Below are 16,393 nucleotides of genomic sequence, written 5' to 3'. Positions count from 1 at the left end.
AAAATGTTCATCAAAAGAGAAGTGATACAATAGCCAAACTACGGAAAGAACCTAGAAGTCCATCAACAGATGAATGGATAAAGGAGATGTGGTATATATACACAATGGAATACTATGCAGCCGTCAAAAGAAATGAAATCTTGCCATTTGCTAACAACGTGGATGGAACTAGAGCGTATCATGCTTAGCGAAATAAGTCAATCAGAGAAGGACAACTATCATATGATCTCCCTGATATGAGGAAGTGGAGATGAAACGTGGGGGGCTTGGGGGGTAGGAAAAGAATAAATGAAACAAGATGGGATCGGGAGGGAGACAAACCATAAGTGACTTTTAATCGCACAAAACAAACTGAGGGTTGCTGGTGGGAGGGGGATCGGGAGAGGGGGGGTGGGATGATGGACATTGGGGAGGGTATGTGCTATGGTGAGTGCTGTGAAGTATGTAAATCTGGCGATTCACAGACCTGTACCCCTGGGGATAAAAATACATTATATGTTTATAAAAAAATTTTAAAAATTAATTTAAAAATACATTAAAAAAAGAAGTAATAAATTCAGGTATACTCATATAATAGAATACCATAAGCTTTTATGAAAGAAAATTTTTAAGTATTTTATTTATTCATTTGAGAGAGACAGTGAAATAGAGCAGGAACAAGGGGAGAAGCAGAACCAGACTCCCCACTGAACTGGAAGCCCGATGTGGGGCTCGATCCCAAGACCTGGAGATCATGACCTGAGCTGAAGGTAGACGCCCAACCATCTGAGCCACCCAGATGCCCCAAGCCCTTATGAAAATTAAACCATAGCTACCTTCAACAATACAGATCAGTACTAACAATACAATATCTAACAAATATAATGTTAAGCAAAAGAAGCCAGAAACTGAAGAATTTATACAGAATGATTCCACTGACATAAAATCAGTAACAGGCAAAAGTAAACTGTATCATTTAGTGATACATATATAAATGGGAAAACTACAAAGAAAAGGAAATGATTAACTAAAAGTTAAGGGAAAGGCTGAGTTGTGATTGGAGAGAGAAATATGGCAGCTACTGGAGTGCTTTCTATTCTACTTTTTGACCTGTATGGAGATTACACAAAGGATTGTTTTATAATTATTCATTAAGCCATTAATATGTTTTATGCACTTTTCTATGTTGATGAATTTGATGAATTTTATAATAAAAAAAGAAAAGATGATAATGGAGCAATGCTTGCAAAATTCTGAAAGGAAATTATTCTCAATCTAGAATTCTATACCCTTCAAAATTCTAATTTTGAGAGTAAGAGACATTTTCAAACATGAAGGCTGGGGTGCCTGGGTGGCTCAGTGGGTTAAAGCCTCTGCCTTTGGCTCAGGTCATGATCCCGGGGTCTTGGGATCAAGCCCTGCGTTGGGCTCTCTGCTCAGCAGGGAGCCTGCTTTCCCCTCCACCTCTCTGCCTGCCTCTCTACCTGCTTGTGATCTCAGTCTGTCAAATAAATAGATTAAAAAAAATATATGATGGCTCAAAAAAAATGTGTCATGCACATTTCTTCAGGTAACTATCTGAGTAAGCCCTCCATCAAAATTATCACATACTCATAGAGAGATGAAGACTTCAGATCCAGAAAACACACCCTAACACAGAGGTACAAGAAATCACAGGAAAAATAGAAAATACCACTATTCAGAAGCTCCAGGATTACTACTGGCATAGTAGTACCAAAATAGTACCAAAGTAGTAGCAGGCATAGAGGGCACTTTAACAACTGTCATCACCTTGATGCTCCACTCCTGTACAACCTCTTCAACTGACAAAAAGTCCTGTAAGATATGTTCCACCAAGAGGGTGTAAACCCAAAAAAGATAAGAGATCTAAGACACAGGACTCAGGGGTTCCTGGATGGCTTAGCTGGTTAAGCAGCTGACTCTTGGTTTGGGCTCAGTTCATATTCTCAGGGTTGCAGGATCCAGCCCCATGGCAGGCTCCACGCTCAGTGCAGTCTGCTTGGGATTCTCTCTCTCCCTCTCCTTCTGCCCTTTCCCCTCGTATAAATAAATCTTTTTAAAAAATAAATAAATATATATTTTTAAGGATTTTATTTGCCAGAGAAAAAGAGAGAGAGAGAGAGAGAACAAGAATACAAACAGGGGTAATGCCAGGCTGGGGGAGCAGCAGGCAGAGGGAGAAGCAGGCTCCCTGCTGAGCAAGGAGCCCAATGCAGGACTCATCCCAGGATCCTGGGATCATGACACGAGCCGAAGGCAGATATTTAACTGACTGAGCTACCCAGGTGTCCCTAAATAAACTTTTAAAAAAGGAAAACAAACAAACAAACAAACAACAACAAAAAACAAACAGTAACTCAAACCCAGGAAGAAAGGTAAAGAAAAGTTCCACAGTGATAGCTGTGTAATAAGCTAACATAAGAGAATCACTAACTCCTGGAAGGATAATCTCCAAAGGTGGAGGTATTTGATGTAGCTGACTTTGTAAAAACTGAGAACCATGTGTACATGTGGAAGAATTAGCAAAAGAATAAAACTAAAGAGATGACAAAGCAAATATCAGCCTCCAGATAAATAAAAATAAAGAAAAGAAACAATCATAGTACAAACTATTGATCACTGAGAAAATTTACATGCACCAGCAGTTTTTAAAGTGTGGTCTAAAGATCCCTCAGTGTCTCCTTTCAGGGAATCCATGTGCACCAAAATATTTTCATAATGATCAAAGACCTCTGTCTTTTCCACTGTGTTGACATTTGCACTGATGGTGTGAAAACAATGGTGGGTAAATCTGCTGGTGCATTAGGACAAATCAAGGCAGAGTACCAACTGTATTATTAGCAGTAGCATTCTTCACCACCTCATACTTGCCATTTGTGGGGGGGAAAGCCAACATAAGAATGTTCTTGACAGGGGCACCTGGGTGGCTCAATAGGTTAAGCCTCTGCCTTTGGCTCAGGTCATGATCTCAGGGTCCTGAGATCTAGTCCCACATCAGGCTCTCTGCTCAGCGGGGAGCCTGCTTCCCCCTCTCTCTGCATGCCTCTCTGCCTATTTGTGATCTCTCTCTCTGTCAAATAAATAAATAAAATCTTAAAAAAAAAAAAAGAATGTCCTTGACAAATCAGTAAAAATTTACATATTTTATTAAATCTCAAATCTTGAGTATACACATTTACATTTTAAAATATTCTGTGTCATTAATGCATAAAGTATTCTGCATGATGAATTGTGGTAATTGGAGGAAAAGCTCTTGTGTTTGAGTTGCAGATTGAACTAGCCAATTTTTTTTTTTAAAGGACAGGGAAACTATGTTATTTGGGGTATTTGATAGATGTTTTCTAAAAATGAATAAGGGGAGCTTATCATTTTTGAGAAATATAACTGGCAATATTTGTTGTCAATGATAAAATTTGAGCTTCTGAGTGAAAATAAGAATTGTACCCATCACCACGAACTTGATAGCTTCTTAATACTGGTAAGATTGGTGATGACATTAATAAATATTATTTGGAAGATCTGCTTATCTCAGTGAGCCAGTATTTTTTCAAATGACCAATTCATGATGTTTAAAAACCAGTACTGGGTAAAAATGCCATTTATAGTTCAAGATAGATCAATAGAGTAGGAAAAGTTTACTAACGTGGTTTCCAATAAGCTTTAAGTAAACATCACTTGTTGAGTTTTAGTGAAATAGCAAAGAATACCGACAATTATCTGGAAAAGCTATAACACACTCCTACTTCTTCCAATGATTTATCTGTGTGAGGCAGGTTTTCTTCATATATTTCAACTAAAAAAAATATACCACAACTGATTAAATACAAAAGCAAGTAGATATGATAATCCGGCTGCCTTATAGTAAGCTGAACATTAGATTTTTTAAAATGTAAATCAATGCTCATTCTCTCACTTTTTTGAAAATATAATTACTTTTCATAAAAATGTTATCTTAGCATATAACAGGTTTATTATTTTAAGCAATAAATGAGTATTTTTAAAAATTCCTCAGTTTTAACTTCTAACACAGTAAAAATATTGAATGATAAAGCCTACATAAACAAAACCTGTTTGGAATTTTAAGAAGATAAAGAGATTTTATCCTCTGGACATAATTTATTTTTGCACAGGCATAAATTAGAATTGGGAGGTAAAAAAAAAATTAAGAATCAATAGTGTGGGGGCTCTGGGTGGCTCAGTCAGTTAAGCATCTGACTCCTGATTTTTGGCTCGGGTCATGATCCTAGAGTTGCGAGATGGAGCACCACCTGGAACCTGCTTAAGATTTTGTCTCTCCCTCTCCCTTTGCCCCTTTCCCCGTCTCTAAAAGAGAAAAAAGGGGGGGGTGCAGAGAAACCATAGTGCAGTGTTTGTGACAGGGGGATTCTGAAACCAAAAATTCTCAAAAGTTTAAGAACTGCAGGCACTGGCATCATAATAAAAACCAAATATGGATTTAACCAAAATTGTTAACTATTATTTTGGGAAGCTGGAAGAGAAGACGGGTCAATAAAAGATCATCAAGACCCATCAAGATGGGTCAATAAAAGAAATGTGCTCTGAGCTACTTGCTAGAGATAAATACTTTGAAGATCCATGGTTCCACTTATCTAACAAACCTCATTTCATTCTGACCTGTAATGTCTATATTCCTTACTAAACGATGATCTCCTTAAAAAGACAGAGATATGGTCTACTTCAATTCTGCACTTTCAAAAGGTCTCATTACAGCCTGTATCATACTGCAAGTATTTACTGATTATTTAACTCAATGAATGGAAAAATGAATGTGATAATCCATTCACAAAATTAGGTCATATTAGCAAATAAGAGTTTCTTCCATTTTTCAAACTTTTATAGCAGAACTGGAAAGTCCTGTTTGAAACTTGAATAATAGATCATTGTTCAGTGTATTCTTAGGTCAGTGATTCTATGACTCCAACGCCACTATTTATTATGTAAATACACGGGAAACTACATATACACATACACATTTGTTTTCTTACCTGTTGTAACTTACAGCAAATACTCCTGAATTTCCATAACAAATATTATTTTTTTTCTCTCCCCTACTTCCCCTGCTTTTCAGTTTCTGTTGACTTCAACCCATTAGTCCTTATGGATTATACCTCATTTTTGATACCATTACCCATCTTTAGGTTAGCATGGCCAGCAAAAGACCCTGAACAGTTCCCAGAACCTACAGAGAAACTAGAAAAAAATAATCTTACCAATAGTATGATTCCCATAAAGAAGCTGCTCCAAAATTGCCGTTTTCCCCACAGATAACAAGCCACAGACCACAACCTTGCAGCCCTTTCCCATCTTCTCTCAGGATATGCCACTGTGAAAAGAATAAAAGATCTGTGAAACTGTATACTGTTTGAATCAACCGTGTTTCCTTTTTTCTATGTTTAAATAAGTCATACATATGCAAGGGGAAATGCCAAAAATAAAAAAGGATATATACAATAAGGCATAGCCTTCCAAACCCATTCCCAGTCTGCCATTTGCTCCTTTAGAGCAATCAGTGTTACCAGTTTCTTACACATTTTTGCAGAGGTAATCTAGATAAGCACAAGAATACATGTAGATACAAATATATGTTTCTTTTAAAAAAACACACACATTTTCTTCAAAGACTATTTCAACACTAAGTCTACAGAAATCTAAATCAAATCCTAGATGAAACAAATCCTTGAAAAACACTGCCTGCTCATCAATATTTACCTGGAAAAAGCCCAACATTCAAACAAAAATTTAAGGAGGCATGAAGACAAAAATTTGGATAGAGAATGGACATGATTTTTTAGAGAAACATTAATGCTATTAATGCCATCCGTCTTTTCTCAGGAGAGTGAAAAACTAGGCTCTCTTCTTCATGCTTCTTTTTGAGTCATGCTTTTTTTTTTTTTTTTTTTTTTTTTTAAGATTTTATTTATTGGGTGCCTGGGTGGCTCAGTAGGTTAAGCCTCTGCCTTCGGATTAGGTCATGATCTCAGAGTCCTGCGATCGAGCCCCGCATCTGGCTCTCTGCTAGGTGGGGGGCCTTCTTCGCCCTCTCTCTCTGCCTGCCTCTCTGCCTACTTGTGATCTCTCTGTCAAATAAATAAAGTCTTTAAAAAAAAAAAAAAGATTTTACTTATTTGACAGAAAGAGAGAGAGAGAACAAGCAGGGGGAGCGGCAGGCAGAGGAAAAGGCAGAAGCAGATTCCCCGCTGAGCAGGGAGCCCGATGGGGGGCTGAATCCCTGGACCCTATGATCATGACCTGAGCTAATGGCAGATGCTTAACTGACTGAACCACCCAGGTGCCCCCAAAAGTCTGTAATTTTTATAACCCAAATTAGCCACAACACCAACCTGCTGACAGGAAAAATTTTATTGCTACCATTATTGCAGCACAGTAGTAACACAGCACTCATTGCCAGAGGAGTACAGTACATTTTACCAGAGAAATAATCATCACTTAATGCAATGTAGCCATTATTTTCTGGTGGCATGCCTGGGGTCCTTCCAAATAGTCCCAAGAATACTTATCACTTATTTCTATGAGAACTACTTCTCTTAAGGGACATACATTTGCTCAGGGTCCTGAGATCGAGTCCCACATCAGGCTCTCTGCTCAGCGGGGAGCCTATACACACACACACACACACACACACACACACACACACAAATACATATATATTATATTTACTTTTTAAACATTTAAAGTCATCTCTATGCCTAATGTGGGACTCAAACTCATGACCCCGAGATTAAGAGTTGCATACTCTACCAACTGATCCAGCCAGGCACCATTTTTAAAAATATATTTTCAACATAACTGCAATAGAAAAATTCTCAGCCTTTATTTGTAAGAGGAGAGCTCTGTGACACACTGATCATCTATGGTATGATATCTCCTATGTCAGCAGCTATGGACTATTTTAAAAGGTTTTCTACACCTGAATTTATGATTAATCTAATGTCATCTCATTGATTGTAGGATTCTACTCCTTTTGCATTTTGTGATCTCCTATAAGTTTATGATATCATTGAATCTTTCTTTCAAAGCGTTTTTAATGATAATAGTTAAAATTTAAAGGAAGTTGCCACTTAACCATGCCACCAACCAAAAGGATAAAAAAGAAATCTGTCAGATAAGAAAAATGATGGCAGCATAGAGCAATTCTGTTGTCAGAAAAGGTTGCTACTGGAATCGAAATTCTAATTTTTTTATTGTTATTTCCCATCCCCTGAAAATGTCTTAGTCCCTGCAGAATTTCTAAATACCTTACCTTCTCTTCTTTTCCTGTTCAATAAGAAAATGGCCCTTTCACATGTCATATCAATCTTCAAACAAACACAAGTGCTTTAAAAGGGCAGGTACATGCTGCAGTTAAGTGAACTAGATAGTTAAAAGGAAAAAACAACCCAATTATTAACAGCAATAGACTCCCCATAAAAGAGAGGCAAATATGAGTTCTGGGGACTCCAGCAAACTGGGAAAATGCTGAAACCAACAGAATCCTGAGAAATCCCAATCGAATACTCCACTCTTAGGAAGTGGTCTTAATATACTTGCTTTAAAAGTGGCATACTACTGCAGCGCCTAGGTGGCTCAGTCGTTAAGTGTCTGCCTTCAACCTGGGTCATGGTCCCAGGGTCCTGGGATTGAGCCCGCACTAGGCTCCCTGCTCCTCGGGAAGCCTACTTCTCCATCTCCCACTCCCACTGCTTATGTTCCCTCTCTTGCTGTCTTTCTCTGTCAAATAAATAAATAAGATCTTTAAAAACTATATAAATAACTAAAAGTGGCATACTACAATTACACTTTGATCACTCACTGCTAATAGGATTAGCAGATGAAGTGTGTTAAAGATACACACTACTTTTAGTGTATGTGTGTGTATAAATAAACTGGGGGAGTTATTTTAGTCTATCAGAGAATCTCCATCAAAGGCAAACAGTAAAAATAATTGAACAGAGGGTACTCAAACACTGGTAAGGATTTTAAGGTATTTCATAAGGAAAGAAGCAAGATAAAACAGAATAACCCATGTTAAATATTTTATACCATTAAAAACAAAACAAAGATGAAAGGATAAATATGATTAATCAAAGTACAGCTGAAACACTCTAGGTTCTAAGTCGTTGTCAAGTGGGAAACAAAATTACCTAAAGCTGAAGGTTAACAACCTGCTAATGAAAGTTAATTGTTTTTAATAGTATCTAATGTTTTTTAGTAGCCTCCACACTCAGCTTTGAGCCCAATGCAGGACTTGAACTCATAACCCTGAGATCAAGATCTGGGCTGAAGAGTTAGACACTTAACTGACTGAGCCACCCAGGCACTCCAGTTAGTGCTTACTGTAAAGCACTAGTTAGAACTACTTAGTACAGTCCCTATCCTAAGTAACTGCTGAACAATAAAATTCAATCTGTGACCTATTAATCCTCATCTGATATAAATGACTTGAGAGAACAGCCTTAACAGGCAAAATCCAATGCAGTCTTAACTGCATATTGCTTTGCTTTCCAGGCTAATCAATAATGTTTCTAGAGAATAAAAACATGACTTGATCCATTCCTGTGGAAAACACTATGCTTGGTCAATAACCCCTTTAACGAGCTATCAGAAACAGCTGCTCGAAACTGCCAGTACTTCTGTTTTTCTAAGGAAATCATTCTACTTTTATAAGTTAAACACAACTTTCTTTTATGCTACTAAAACAATATTAATACTGAAACATTTAACATCACAGAGAGATGTTATAATCATATTATGAAGCCTCGCATGGAGAAAACTTTTACACTGTGTATTTATGCAAACAGCAGGTACTGTGCGCAACACTTATCCATTTTTGAATAATTTTACATAAACATACATTTAAAAGGTTTTGTAAACAATACTGCACATAATAAAATATAATGAGCAGATTCTAGCTTACCATTCTTTTATTCATTAAATATTCACTGAGGTCTTACCATAATGCCACTCATGAGGGACAAAACTAGGGGGGCAAAACCAAAAATGATACCCGCCCTCAGCAATCTCAGAGTCCATTGAAAATACCAATCCAAATCTTACAAAACTACTAAGAAACTACAAACTGCAAATGAAGAAACAAAACGGCAAAAACTAATTAAGGAATTAGCAGAAATTATTTGCATTGCCAGAACTCCTTTCCAAATGATTCATCCAACTTTGTAGTCATTTTTTAAAAGTAATCTCTATGCCCAACATGTGGTTCAAACTCAACCCTGAGATCAAGAGTCACATGCTCTAGAGGCACCTGGGTGGCTCAGTGGGTTAAGCCTCTGCCTTCGGCTCAGGTCATGATCCCAGGGTCCTGGGATGGAGCCCCGAATTGGGCTCTCTGTTCAGCAGGGAGCCTGCTCCCCGCCCCTCCTGCATGCCTCTCTGCTTACTTGTGATCTCACTGTCAAATAAATAAATAAAGCCTTAAAAAAAGAAAAAGTCATATGCTCTACTGACTGAGCCAGCCAGGCATCCCTTTATTTTTTTAATTAATTAATTTTTTATAGCCAATCATTGACTCATTTTTCTTTTTATACCCCACATCTGATCCACCAGTAAAGCCACCACCTTTGGAACACATCCAGGACTGGACCACTTACTTACCAGGTCAACTAATGAAGTGATCAGAGGAACCAACTTCTCTCACCTGGTCTCTTAAGGATGTCTATGTGATAATCCCCAAAACCTGTGAGTATTTTATTTTACAAAGTACCAGGAACTTTGCAGCTGTGATTAAATTATGACGCTTGAAATGGGGAGACTATACTGGACTATCTGGGTAGACCCAGTGTAATCACATGTATCTTTATAAGGAGAGAAGTGTGTCAGAAAGAGAAACAGAGAGTACAAAGATGCTATACTGCTGGCTTTGAAAATGAACGAAGGGGTCAGAAGCCAAAGAATGCTGGTGGCCTCTAAAGGCTGGAAATAGCAGGGGCACCTGGGTGGTTCCGTTGGTTGAGCATCTCACTCTTGGTTTTGGCTAGGGTCATGGTCTCAGGATCATTGGACTGGCCCCTCAACCCACTTTGCCCTCCTATGTGGAATTGGCTTGTCTCTCTCCCTCTGCTCTTCTCCGTGCACTGGTGCCTACCCCCCTCCTCTCATATAAATAAGTAAAATCTTAAAAAAAAAAAAAGGGTGGAAAAAGCAAGCAAATGGATTCTCCCCTAGCTTCTCTAAAAGGAACACAGCAATCTGATTTTAGCCTAGAGATTTCTGGCCGGTGTAAGACAACATATTTGTGATATATTAAGTTTGCTGTCATTAGCAAAAAGAAACTAATACAACTTCCTAGTCTCTCTGCTTCAACATTTTCCCTTCTTTTAGGGTCAAAACTGCAATCCCAATAATCCTTTAAAAATGTAAGTCACAAGAAGTCACCCTTCTGCTTAAAATCTTCCAATAGTTTCTGATCTCAGGCAGTGTGAAAACCTAAGAACCTCCATCGCTCTCATGTTATCTGCTAGTTTCCCTTACGGTTCATTCCTGCCACACTGCCTCCTTGGTGTTTCTGTTTGAATCAAGGCATACTACAGCCTTGGCAATTTTCCTTTTGACTGAAATCAGCCCAAATCTCCAAGGTTCACATCCTTCCGGATTTTTCTCAAACGTTATTTCTCAGGAAGACTAATCCCGAATATTTCATCCAAAATTCTGACCCCACCCCCACGCCAACACTCTCCTTTCTCTCCCCTTAACGTTTGTCATTAGTACTTTTTGCCGAACATAATATGTATCTTATTTATGTTTATTGCCCATTTCCAAGAAAGCTAGAATTTCTGCGTTCACTATTGCTGCATCCCCCAGCAGCTGGGACACTATCTGGCACGTATTAGGCATTTCATAAATATTTGCTGAATAAATCAATGAACCATGTGAGGATTCCTGCAATGGTAAAGCTACAATTAAAAAAAAAAAAAAAAAAGGAAAATAGGGGGGAAAAAAAGGGAAAACCCCGCTAATAAGTTAGAAGGTAAACTACATGACTGCATCAAAAATGAAAATATTCTGGAGACGCAAAAAACTGGTTAAATGTTTCTCAATAAAATAACTCAACCCCAAACGCCAGCATTTTCATTTTCTCGGCATTTCTTCCCTCAAACACTCGCACCTGCAAACCAGGTCTTGGCATAAAAATATTTTGCCTTTCTTAAAAAAAAAAAAAAAACAAAAAACTGGTTCTGACGTAGCAAATCTGGGACCAAGTCGGCAGGAAAGGCACGAAAATGGAAAGGCGCCGAGCCACCCGCGCACCCCTCCCTAACCCCCCCCCCAGTTCCCCACCCTCCGACCCTACTTGAGGGTAAAATCCCCCGGAACCCGGGCCTGCAGAGGCTGAAGCCCGAAGGCGGGGCGCGCGCCCCCACCCGTGAAGCCCTGACAGCACCAGCGTGTTATCTGGCTTGCTGGGGTGCAGCTAGTGGGATAAGGGGGATAGATAGCGCCGCACTGGGATACCCGCCGCGACTCCCCAGGTGAGGAGCCTGCGGCGCGTTAAGCTCTTCTCTGTACCTCAAGACACAAACCTTAACACCTCCACAGGCTCCAAAGACGCGGTGCTTCGGCAGAGTGGCTCCACGACCGGCTTCGGCCACGTGAGCTCCGCCCCCAACTTGCCTCCTCCCCTACAAGACCGATGCGGACGCCGGCCAGTCGAGGCCTAACCAAGGACTCTCGCTCTTTGAGCAGCCCCTGCGTCTTAAACTCAAATCCTAAGGACCAGAGGGGTGGGATAATAAGGGAGGCTGCGTCCAATCCGGGCCGAACTCCGCCCACCAGGCTCGCTGCCGGAACTACATGTCCCATGAGGCCGTGAGACCTGAAGCTTTCCACCGGAAAGAGGCTCGCCGCTGAGGGGGAGGAGCCCAAAAAGGATTGTGGGAGAAAGGCTCTTTCCTTTCCGTCGGGCGGCAGCCATCAGGTAGGCTGGGTTGCTGCTATTCGGTGTTGCATCCGCCGCTCATCTCCGTTCGCTTCAGCCATCCAGACTCAGGGACCCTGCGTCCTTGGAGCTCCTTCTGTGTCCTGTGCGGCGCGAGTTCGATCGGGATGCGGGGCTGCGCGGGCTTGGAGAGGCGGCTCCCGAGGCGGGCTGGGGTGGTGATGTGATGGCGGCGCGAATTCGAGCGGGCCCTGTAACGTGAATGAAAAGGAAGCATGGGGCTGAGGAAAGGAAGGCCGGGCCTAGAGGGTCCTAAAGCGAGGCCTGTGGATTGAGTGCAGTAGTGGATTTTCCTCGAGACATCCTTCGGGGATAACGGCCGCAGCACCTTAACCTATGGTATCGGCGAGGTTTCTTTGCAGGCCAGGCCCTAGGGGACACCGACTGCCGCATTCAGCGGCCCTCCTCAGTGCTCAGGTCTGGTGCCATTCATTCATCAAAAATGTACCGAGACCCTTCTTGGCGCTGCTCCGCGCTAGGGTCGCAGAGGTGACAGCTGTTTTCCTAGGGCGCAGCTATTCCTGCAGCTCATGGAGAGCCGTTTTCAGCCTCAGTGGTTTTCTTGTGCCTGGTGGGGAACTAAGATGGACGGACGCGATCGTCTCATATTTTAAATGCATCATGGTTTTTTTTAGCTCAAAGCTAGGCCAAGATGGGCGCTTACAAGTACATCCAGGAGCTATGGAGGAAGAAGCAGTCCGATGTAATGCGCTTTCTTCTCAGGGTGCGCTGCTGGCAGTACCGCCAGCTCTCTGCGCTCCACAGGGCCCCCCGCCCAACCCGGCCCGATAAAGCGCGCAGGCTGGGGTACAAGGCCAAGCAAGGTGAGTAATCTCTGGATCCTTGGATAAAATGGTCTTCCTGGGGACATGCTAGAAGACTGGTATTTATACGAGATACTATGGCTCCAATATCTCCGTGTAGAGTGGGAATGAGAAGTTAGTCTTCTTGGGTCACAAAGTACTTCGAAAAACAGTGGGATGTGTGTTTTTAGAGTAAGTCTCAAGTGGTAATTTATTTTATCTTCAGGTATGTAGTATTTGGTTTACAGCCCAAAATACATTCGACATTGCAGCATTTAGTAGCAAGTTAATGAGTCTTCATCAGTCTGGCTTTTATAAGACCACTGTAAATGTGTTTGTATAGGTTATGTCATATATCGGATTCGTGTGCGTCGTGGTGGCCGCAAACGCCCGGTTCCTAAGGGTGCTACCTACGGCAAGCCTGTCCATCATGGTGTTAATCAGCTCAAGTTTGCACGAAGCCTTCAGTCTGTTGCAGAGGTAAGTGATTTTTCAGCAGTTGTATCAGTCATCTGGAAATGGTGGAGAAGAGTTAGAGGACCTTTGTAAAGTGTTGCTGTTGAAGTCATAATAGTCTTTGTTATTGTGTCTTTGCTTGTGTGTAATGGAACGGGTTTTAAGGTTAGTGTGAGCCTTGGAACCTAAGCTTTTGAAGGGAAGTAAACTTTGTTTTGAAGAACATACCTCCCCAGGTGTACAGAAGCTGTGCATTTGTTCATATGGCTAATTTCCGGTGTTCAGTTGTAAGTTGTCTTTCTGGGTTAGTAAATGAAGCTGTGCTCTCTCCGAGAGGTTGATAAACAAGGGTTTGTTGCCTTCTGTAAACTGAAAATTTTTTATTTTTAAAAGAAAAGACAAAGACATTTTATATTAAAGAGACCATTGTGACCATGCAAAGCCTAAAATAATACACTCATTAAGATTTTGTATGAAAACTTCACTGATCCCTCAGTTGTCTTAGAAAAGGACTAGGTTCCTAAATTTTGTTAGATATTACTAACATTTGTGCCTTGGTCAAGGAGAGGGTGATAATAGGCAGTGGTTTCAAATAAGAATGTTTCATGTGTTTATTGTAGTAAGTCTTACTCATATTTGGGGTCCTAGCCTCTGGGAAGATGCTTAGCAAATCTTCAGGTAGCTAAGTGAACAGCCCTAGTGAGTTTCTTGTCTGGTATGGTAAACTAAAGGGGATTTTCCTTAATTTCCTACTGTGGGAAACAGGCTGACCTTGAGCTTTTTTTTCCTATTACAGGAGCGAGCTGGACGTCACTGCGGGGCTCTAAGAGTCTTGAATTCTTACTGGGTTGGGGAAGATTCCACATACAAATTCTTTGAGGTTATCCTCATTGATCCATTCCATAAAGCTATCAGAAGAAATCCTGATACTCAGTGGATCACCAAACCAGTCCACAAGCACAGGGAGATGCGAGGGCTGACATCTGCAGGCCGAAAGAGCCGTGGCCTTGGAAAGGGTCACAAGTTCCACCACACTATTGGTGGTTCTCGCCGTGCGGCATGGAGAAGACGCAATACTCTCCAGCTCCACCGTTACCGCTAATCAAAGTAATGTTTGTAAAATTCTTACCTAATAAACAATTTAGGACAGTCATGTCTGCTTAAAAGTGTTCTTTAATTTGTCTGTTAAATTTAGTTGTCTGCAGATTGTTCCATGAATGCATTGTCACATTATGAACGTTAAAGTGCAATAATGTTTGAAGACTAAGTGATGGTGTATCTTGTTTCTAATAAGATAAACACTTTTGTCTTTGCTTTATCTTATTAGGGAGTTTATATGTCAGTGTTTAAAATACTGTTTGGTATAATAGGTATAAAATAAATTCTGTAAAAGTGGAATGCATAAGCTAGCCATGTAGATTTGTTGGTGCATGTAATGAAACCTACAGCTTCATTGGGGTGATGTAATGCTTTGGTTTACTCTCAAATGGCTGTTATTAGGGGTTTGGAAAGAAGAAGCTTTTAAAACTGGATCTAACTTGGAAATGTGAAGACTATCCTAATCTTTAATCATGATCATACGTAAACAGCATTAACTAGGAACTACATTTTTTATACTGAATCCAATATTCCAACTATGTAACTGTTGCTTTGGAAAGGATACTTAAAAAGAATCCCACCAATTTTTTAAGAGAATTGAATAAACCTACCTGTTACAGGAAGGTTTTCTTAAAAATGAAAATACATCCTGCTTAACCAAAGCAAAATTGCCTTGGTCTCCACAGGACTGTTGAAGTTAACATAAAATGTGGAGGCTCCTGGTTGTATCCCATAACTCCATAGGATCTGTGGAATCCTGAATTTCCTGTAAAGCGGTTAGTTAATGGTCTCTATGAAAACTGATGGAAATTGAACATTAGGTAAATGAGAAGACTAAGATAATGTAAGCCAGTAATTAGTGCTAGAATTGGGAAACTGGTGGCCCTCAGATAACCTTTTTAGTGTGAGGATAAAAAATTAAAATTGGCTTTGATTAGAATCTTAAATACTTTATCCATGGTCTTTGTGACCTTTATGAATCCACTAGCCACCTCAGGAGAAAAAATGGGGTTGGCTTTAAAAGTTTGTCATTGCTCATTCCAAGTCCCAAGTTATCTTGGATCAACCCACTTAAACATTCCCATAGGCTATTGAGAAAAGTCATGTAGTTGGTGTCAATACAAGTCTATAGTTTCCAATCTAATCCGTACATGTGTTAGCCCAGTCATTTTTCTCCTCCTTAATTCAAACCCCTCAAAATCTGCCAGTCCCATCAATTGTGCCCATGTTGATGTTCAGTATACCACTATTGTGTGTCCATTTTGTCTTATAGTAGATGAGGTTTTTTTTTCAGGGTGAATTTGGGTGTGTAGGAACTACAGGAGAGGAATTGCCCCAATTTTAAGTTCGCTAACTTAATCCGTAGTTTGATTTCAAAATCTAATTGCTGGTTTCCTTGAACCAGTTTTACATTTTTTTTTTAGGGGTCTTAGGCTCAGTTAAATGATGACCAGAAAAAGGCTCAAAACCTCTTGAGACCTAAATTCCTTTTCCACTCAAGAGATCCTAAACCATATATATATTTTGTGTGTAGAGGTTGTTCAACTAAAGGAATAAATGTTTATTAAACTAAAATGGACCTGTTATCTTTTGTCATCTAATGCTAATAAGCAAGCCAAACACCCTAACCTACAAAAAATTGTAATGGCAGAAACAGTCACTTTGAGAGAAAATAAAATGTATAGTATTTAGTCTTGAGAATTTTTTCCTCTTGGTTCTTTGGTGCTTGTGTGAATTAGAAAATACCCATTTAAATGTTTTTTCAAACAACACTAATTTGGGAAAGACAACAGGGAGGGTTCAGGCTAAAGGTCAGTGTTCCTTATTTCCAAAAAGGGCTTGCTTACATTCTTGGTACTCTATAGTTTGCTGTCCATTACTGTAGCTATTTAAGTGTTGTCATCCCAGTGCTAGAAGCTGAAGTCCTAGATGACTTCCGTGATCTTTACACACTTCCCCACCACTGAATTCATGTCCTACTGCTCTCTTGATACTGCAGTGTCTTTGCTGTTCTCAGACAAGCCAAGCACTCCTAATGTCTTTGTGATGAGAAAACTCCCAGATC

General features: G+C 40.1%; 2 protein-coding genes across 6 annotated transcripts in view; one reads left to right on the top strand and one right to left on the bottom strand.

Annotated features, from left to right (window-relative positions):
* NKIRAS1 (NFKB inhibitor interacting Ras like 1) overlaps positions 1-11,763 on the bottom strand; it is a 76,008-nt gene extending 64,245 nt beyond the window's left edge. For 2 of the 5 annotated variants that reach the window (XM_059390855.1, XM_059390854.1), the window contains exons 1-2: positions 11,556-11,752; positions 5,232-5,344 (exon numbers count right to left, since the gene is read on the bottom strand). In XM_059390855.1, coding sequence (XP_059246838.1) covers positions 5,232-5,325 — 94 coding nt within the window. In that variant the 5' untranslated portion in view covers positions 5,326-5,344; positions 11,556-11,752. Of the gene's footprint in view, positions 1-5,231; positions 5,345-11,555 lie in introns of all 5 variants that reach the window. The other 3 variants (XM_059390851.1, XM_059390852.1, XM_059390853.1) reach the window with 3 other exon arrangements.
* A 96-nt stretch (positions 11,764-11,859) lies between these two features.
* Positions 11,860-16,029, top strand: RPL15 (ribosomal protein L15). The gene is made up of 4 exons (XM_059390856.1): positions 11,860-11,950; positions 12,607-12,795; positions 13,118-13,254; positions 14,027-16,029. Exons 2-4 carry the CDS (start codon positions 12,624-12,626, stop codon positions 14,330-14,332), a joined length of 615 nt encoding a protein of 204 aa, XP_059246839.1. The 5' UTR covers positions 11,860-11,950; positions 12,607-12,623; the 3' UTR covers positions 14,333-16,029.
* The last annotated feature ends 364 nt before the right edge of the window (positions 16,030-16,393 follow it).

This window comes from Mustela nigripes, chromosome 2 (genome assembly GCF_022355385.1).
Source record: "Mustela nigripes isolate SB6536 chromosome 2, MUSNIG.SB6536, whole genome shotgun sequence".
Lineage (NCBI taxonomy): Eukaryota > Metazoa > Chordata > Mammalia > Carnivora > Mustelidae > Mustela > Mustela nigripes.
Note: the sequence above shows the minus strand (reverse complement) of the source record. Positions and strands in the feature narration are given on the sequence as shown.